Source organism: Amblyomma americanum, chromosome 10 (genome assembly GCF_052857255.1).
Source record: "Amblyomma americanum isolate KBUSLIRL-KWMA chromosome 10, ASM5285725v1, whole genome shotgun sequence".
NCBI classification, from domain to species: domain Eukaryota; kingdom Metazoa; phylum Arthropoda; class Arachnida; order Ixodida; family Ixodidae; genus Amblyomma; species Amblyomma americanum.
Genome location: NC_135506.1, coordinates 70,342,847 through 70,349,083, shown reverse-complemented (window position 1 = coordinate 70,349,083; position 6,237 = coordinate 70,342,847). Strand labels below are relative to the sequence as shown.

At 49.7% G+C, this 6,237-nt stretch overlaps 2 protein-coding genes across 2 annotated transcripts in view; one reads left to right on the top strand and one right to left on the bottom strand.

Annotated features, from left to right (window-relative positions):
- Positions 1-184: 184 nt before the first annotated feature.
- On the bottom strand, positions 185-5,420 carry LOC144106895 (post-GPI attachment to proteins factor 2-like). The gene is made up of 4 exons (XM_077639844.1): positions 4,435-5,420; positions 2,228-2,596; positions 1,481-1,589; positions 185-527 (listed from the first exon to the last, which is right to left on the bottom strand). Exons 1-4 carry the CDS (start codon positions 4,594-4,596, stop codon positions 379-381), a joined length of 789 nt encoding a protein of 262 aa, XP_077495970.1. The 5' UTR covers positions 4,597-5,420; the 3' UTR covers positions 185-378.
- LOC144106893 (sodium- and chloride-dependent glycine transporter 2-like) overlaps positions 487-6,237 on the top strand; it is a 45,430-nt gene continuing 39,679 nt past the window's right edge. The window contains exon 1 of the mRNA XM_077639840.1: positions 487-561. The gene's annotated coding sequence lies outside the window, so the exon portion shown is untranslated. The remainder of the gene's footprint in view (positions 562-6,237) is intronic.

Here is a 6,237-nt window from a genome sequence, read left to right as displayed (position 1 = left end):
AACAATACATGTGTCTTCGGGACCATTTGCTTCAGGATAAAATAAAACTAACAGGACGATTACTTTTGCTTAACGCGATTTTCAGCGATAGCTACCGAGGTGGACCGCGACATAAGGTCACGTGACATAATGTCATGTCGCGTGACCGTGACAACAACGCACTCACCGGTTACGGTGGCTAGGATGCCAGGGGCGGGCGTCTAACAGCTATCGCAGTAATATGCCGTCACTTTTAGCTGGTACCCTGTTGTCTTACCATCCCAGTCAGGGTGGTGGTTCGATGAATTTGACGCCATACAAGGGACCTCCAAGTGTTAGAATACTTTATTGTCAACGTCCACGAACAAACTGAAGCCGACACGGCGGCAGCGTCTTCCTTCAGCCGTAACGGCTGTCTCTGCTCAGTGGCCTCCGCCGTGCGGTGCCCACGATGACCTCCCGGTTGGGGATGTCCAAGACGAAGGTCAAGTGGAAGAGCACGTGGCAGCAGGCGTAAATCCACTGGCACACCGGGAACCAGCTGTGCTCTGGGGGCGTGCGCACCAACGGGACATATATAAGGTATACGCGCTGGTGAATTCTATAGAGGAAATACGAGGCGGTATACCTAAATCTTTCTCGGATCGGATCCTACGAGTCCGAGTCAGTACCGCCAGTATTCATTAATGTAAGCGACTTTCTATTTAGAAGATATGAGAGTTATGTCCCATAATAATAATAACTGGCTTTTGGGCAAAGGAAATGGCGCAGTATCTGTCTCATATATCATTGGACACCTGAACCACGCCGTAAGAAAAGGGATAAAGGAGGGTGTGAAAAAAGAAGGGAAGAAAGAGGTGCCGTAGTGGAGGGCTCCGGAATAATTGCGACCACCCGGGGATCTTTAACGTGCACTGACATCGCACAGCACACAGGAAAATTGTTCGACGCAGATTTGAGAAACGAGGTACTTGGGAGGTCTCCACTACGGCACCTCTTTCTTCCTTTCTTTCACTCCCTCCTTCATCCCTTCCCTTACGGCGCGGTTCAGGTGTCCAACGATATATGAGACAGATACTGCGCCATTTCCTTTCCCCCAAAACCAATTATTATTATTATTATTATTAAACGAGGTACTTGGTGGCTATAAGCATGCATTAGTTTTTCACTGTTCAGTTCCGCTTACTACTAAGCAAAAGTGGGTTTTTCAAGGAATGTTTCCCTAGCTCGTTAAACGGAGACGTTGGAAGCCGAGAGTAGTTGCCTGTCTGGCACTGAGGTTACACTTGCATGCTCATTTGATTATCATAAAACCAAGGAACACAACGCATAACCAGCTGGCGGACCGCAGGCTATTTCAGTTTCTTTGAAGTTTGAAAGGAGGAGGGTGAAAACGCACAACCAGCGTTCAGACCAACTGTGACAGTGCTCATTACGTTTTGCATCTGCGGGTTGGCTCTCACATTTGGCGATGATTAAAGAAAGCTGTGGCAACTCTCACCTCTGTCGACGCAAACCGCGTGGTGTTGGTGGACGTAGACGAGCAAGGCTGCTCCCACCGATGCTGCCACGGCCAGGATGCTTGCCTTGATGCGCAGCGACCGGCGGGCCTGCACCAAGCGTCATTCGAGCATACGCGTTGGGCTTACAGTTAGCCCACTCTGCCACGAAACAGGCTGTAATCAAATAGCGCTCATAACGACCAAAAAGGTAGCTCCTCCTGAAAGGCCACTTAACCTGTACATATCAGGAAACAACTAGTGGCCATGGCGCGTTGCAAATGAGGATCAGACCGTAGCCTCTGGGAAAACGTGAACCCATAACTGGTCTTTAAGAGCATGTCCAACGCAATTGGACAAAAATTATGAATATTAGAGTATTATAAGTTACTGTTATGCAAATATTGAAGGTAATGGTTCATTTTTTCGATGCGTAGCAAAATCTTGGGAATATCTTTCCCTCGCTCTCATCGAACAGTTAAGACTCCGATAGAAAATCAACGGGGAGCGTTTTTGTGGATAGAAAAAACGTTAATAGCAAAAAAAAATGAAAGCCTGCCGAAGAGAGATTTGGACTATATCAATTATTATTATAGAAAAATCTTACAATTTATGAAAAAAATCCGTTCATAAACTCTTTCCCGTTGAAAATTATTTTTTTCCCACAATTAACTGTTGGATATGGGATGGACTCGAGGAAGCTGCCACATACGAACCACTCTCACAAGGACTGGCGGCATGATACTCACCCTGTGTCCCTGTTCGTGCTGGCACATGCGGAGAGCCACGCATGCGCAGAGCATGAACATGAGCGAGCTGACCACGAAGTGGGTGTAGATCCTCTCGTACGCCGGGTACTCCTGGTTGCCGCGCAGGCCCGAGACGAGGCTTAGCGAGAGCGTCTCGGCCACGTGCAGCGCGAGGCCGGCGTGCGTGACGAGAGTGAAGAGGGCACGCTCCTGGTGCGCCACCAGCACCGCGCGCCGGCTCAGGTAGTGCCAGTGCAGGAAGGCGAGCACCAGGCTCGGGTTCAGGTCCAGCACCAGCGCCAGGCTCCATACGCGTCGCTGTGGCGCCACGCCCACGAACGGGTCCAACGACGGCAACAGGTCGTAGACCTGCACAACGGCAAGTCTCCGTGGGTCGCACTCTTACCCCGGGGTGTTTGTGCGATAGAAGATTAAGGTACGTTTGCCGTCGTTCGTGGGGCCGCTTTCTTCAGTAGCCAAATTACCTGTTCTTTAATAATATCGCGTGATCACTTAATAACCCGTACCAACAGATTTACTTCTGGATAGTGACCATCTGCTCTGTGACGTCATAATACCTCGCGGAAGCCTAGCACCATTTACAAGGTTTTTTTTAATTTTTCCTAGATATTCATTCTTGAACTATGTACAGGTTTGTAGGGTTGTCTCTGCAATGCTTGCAACTAACTGCGGTTATTTTTCTTTCAGAGAAAAAGAGAGAGAGAGGGGGGGGGGCAAGCAAAACTAGGACTTCCTTCGAAGAGAAAAAAAAAGACACACCTGCGGAGCTGGACCACGTGACTGGAGATGGCTAATAATAGCGACAACATGTCGTTTATGGCTAGGGCCGACACGGTCAGAATTCTATTTGGTGAGCAGGCGAACGCGATATAGTTGTTCCTTATGACATCCCATGACGACGCCTAGACCATTAACCAAGGGAAAGTGCCTCATGAAGTCATTTCTGTGAAATTACGCAGCTTTTAGCCTTGCCCCGCCCCTTCTACATTGCATGAAGAACTCATAAAGCAGCAGCTGGGGTTACCAACCAAAGTAGGTCGCATTCTTTCATGCGTGCTGAAGTTGATACAGCTGCTGCTTTATGAGTTCTTCATGCATTGTAGAAGGGGGCGGGGCAAGGCTAAAAGCTGCGTAATTTCACAGAAATGACTTCATTAGGCACTTTCCCTTGGTTAACGGTCTCGGCGTCGTCATGGTATGTCATAAGGAACAACTATATCGCGTTCGCCTGCTCACCAAATAGAATTCTGACCGTGTCGGCCCTAGCCATAAACGACATGTTGTCGCTATTATTAGCCATCTCCGCTTACGTGGCCCAGGTACGCAGGTGTGTCTTGAAGAAGGTGCACTTATGAGCGGAGGGTTTTTGTATTGTTTGCTGTCGCTGCGACTTATTAACTGCTCAGTTAAAACTGCGAAAAGTTGAGTGTTTTTTTCGGTTGTCTAGAGCGCCCTGAAATGGAGGGCCCGAGTCGCTCTCGAAACCTAGCGCATTCCCACTTAGGTCTCCTCCCATCATAAATGTCCTGCCGTCCAGATCAGAGAACAAAAATGCTTTCCTGCAGACTCTCGCGCGCCGGTCTGTTGCGTCTACAACCCTAGTAAGGAGCCCAATCACAAGTCGAACTTTGCCCTGCCCAACTGGACAAAGATTCCGCGAACCCGATGCACCACGTACAGCACCTCATTCGGCAATGCGTTTTGCCGTACTACCGTTATCGACATCCTGAACTGGTTTCGAGCTAGCTGACGAAGTGGGAAGCTTCGAATTAGTTTCGGCTTCCCGGGTTCGAACCCGACCGCGGCGGCTGCGTTTTTATGGAGGAAAAACGGTAAGGCGCCCGTGTGCTGTGCGATATCAGTGCACGTTAAAGATCCCCAGGTGGTCGAAATTATTCCGGAGCCCTCCACTACAGCACCTCTCTCTTCCTTTCTTCTTTCACTCCCTCCTTTATCCCTTCCCTTACGGCGCGGTTCAGGTGTCCAACGATATATGAGACAGATACTGCGCCATTTCCTTTCCCCCCAAAAAAACAATTATTATTTCTGAGGGCCGTATAGAGCGCACTGAAATCTTAGTTTGAACCCCATTTTTCTTAAAGTTCGCGACACCACGTTGCTCACTAATTACACGCTGCAGCTCTCTCCGTTCTGGCTGTGCAAGACCCCTTGAGGAACAGGCGTACCATGCACGATGTGTCGGCCCTTGCAGCTGTGCCCCAGAGCAGCGCCGGCGTCACGAAGCTGAGCACGAGTCCGAGGAAGCGAAGTGCCGAGGACAGGTACACGAGGTTGTGGAGCTTGAAGCGCAGCATGACGTCGTCCATGAGAATGGCTCCTGCTTCCATAGCGCCGACTGATTGGTGACTGCGATCGGCAGGGCTGTGGGCTGGTTTGTGGGCTGACGCTAATTGCTGGGGGACGACTGAAGGAGGTCCTGGTGGCAAGGTCAACGCAAAGGCTATAGGCGTCTCAGATGGCGAGCTCGAGAAGATCGTGAGCAGTGCTCGTGCAGCTACCAAGGTGGCCAAATGGTGTCGCACTTCCACCGGCGGAACACGTGATGATGATGATGTCCTCAGGCTCAATGGCACATACCCACGGCAGGTGATTGGCCAGGGTGCATTGCGGAAATAAACGTACTTATGGACAAGGAGCGGAGTATTTGGATAATTTTGTCTCTTAGACTAAAATTTCTACAAAAAAGAAAAAAGAAGGAAAAGAAAAAGAAGTGAATTCTCATTCTAGCAGAGGAATCTACCCCGTTTGACGTAATTTGATAAGCGTTCCGGCATTGTGCGCGTGCCTTCCTGAGAGACGTGTTTTAGAACGTTTGCTCACAAGAAGAAGAAGACGTGGTAAAAGTCATTGGCAGCCAGTATTCATATGATATTGTTGTGAGGCAAACAACAACAACTTGATCCCGCGCAGGCTGTGTGCGGGACGGGTACAGTAGAGGTTGTGGGGTTAATGTGATGGGAAGGCGAAGCCTCTGTTGTTCAAATGCTTACTTTCTTGAGCGAGCTCTTAACATCGTCGGAGAAAAGCAGCACGAACGAGGACGGCTCAAAAGCAAGAACGTGAGAATGCTTTGCTTGCGTGTTATTAGAGCTGAAGCTCTACTCCTCCCATGCAAAACCTCAAGGTGATGTCGCTGAAAAGGGAACAGCGCAAACACAGGACGAAAAGAGGAACGTACAACACGGGCGCTGACTTACAATTGATGTCTATTCGAAAGGTGCACACATGCGCCACGCTCAATGAAGAGCCTCCTGTGCTTTTCGTCAGCACAGTCGAAATTAGTGAAGCGCAGCATTGCCACATCAGCGCTAAGGAACGCACTGCAAAGATCTTGCTTTCACGGCATCCCGACCGGTTTCCAGGCGCAAGTCGGACGGTTGGCAGACGCGGGGTTCCCACTCCCGCTCCTTGCTAGTTTGGCAGAAAAACTACTTCGAGAGGTTCGCCATTCTCATCGCGCCAACAGCAGCCCGGATCGGTAAAGAACAGCGGTAATTCCCTACGTACACGAAGCAAGCCACAGACTCAAGAAAATAGCCGAGAAGCTCGGAGTACGCATGGTTTTTTCGGCGCCGAACAATCTAGGAGGCCTATGCAGACGAGTTAACCAAGATTTGCCGAAAAGCGCGTGCAAGATTAAGCACAGGAAGCCATTTTTAAAACAATGTGTAACCTCCGCTGTGTACGAGATACCGATATCGTGTGGTGCGTCTTACATTGAACAAACAGGAAGATGTATCAATGAGCGTCTGATGGAACACTCGACTTCACTCAAGACCGGCACAGGCAGCACCTTGCCCATTCACTGCAAGAAATGCTCTTGCGTGCCAGCCAGAAAAGATACCACGAAAAGCGCACACGTGAGAGATATACACGAAGCTTACTTAATTCAAAACCGGGGCGACACGTATGTCAGCAGTCTATCCATCAACCAGATGTCTAAGGAGACTGCCTATCTAGGCAAGTGA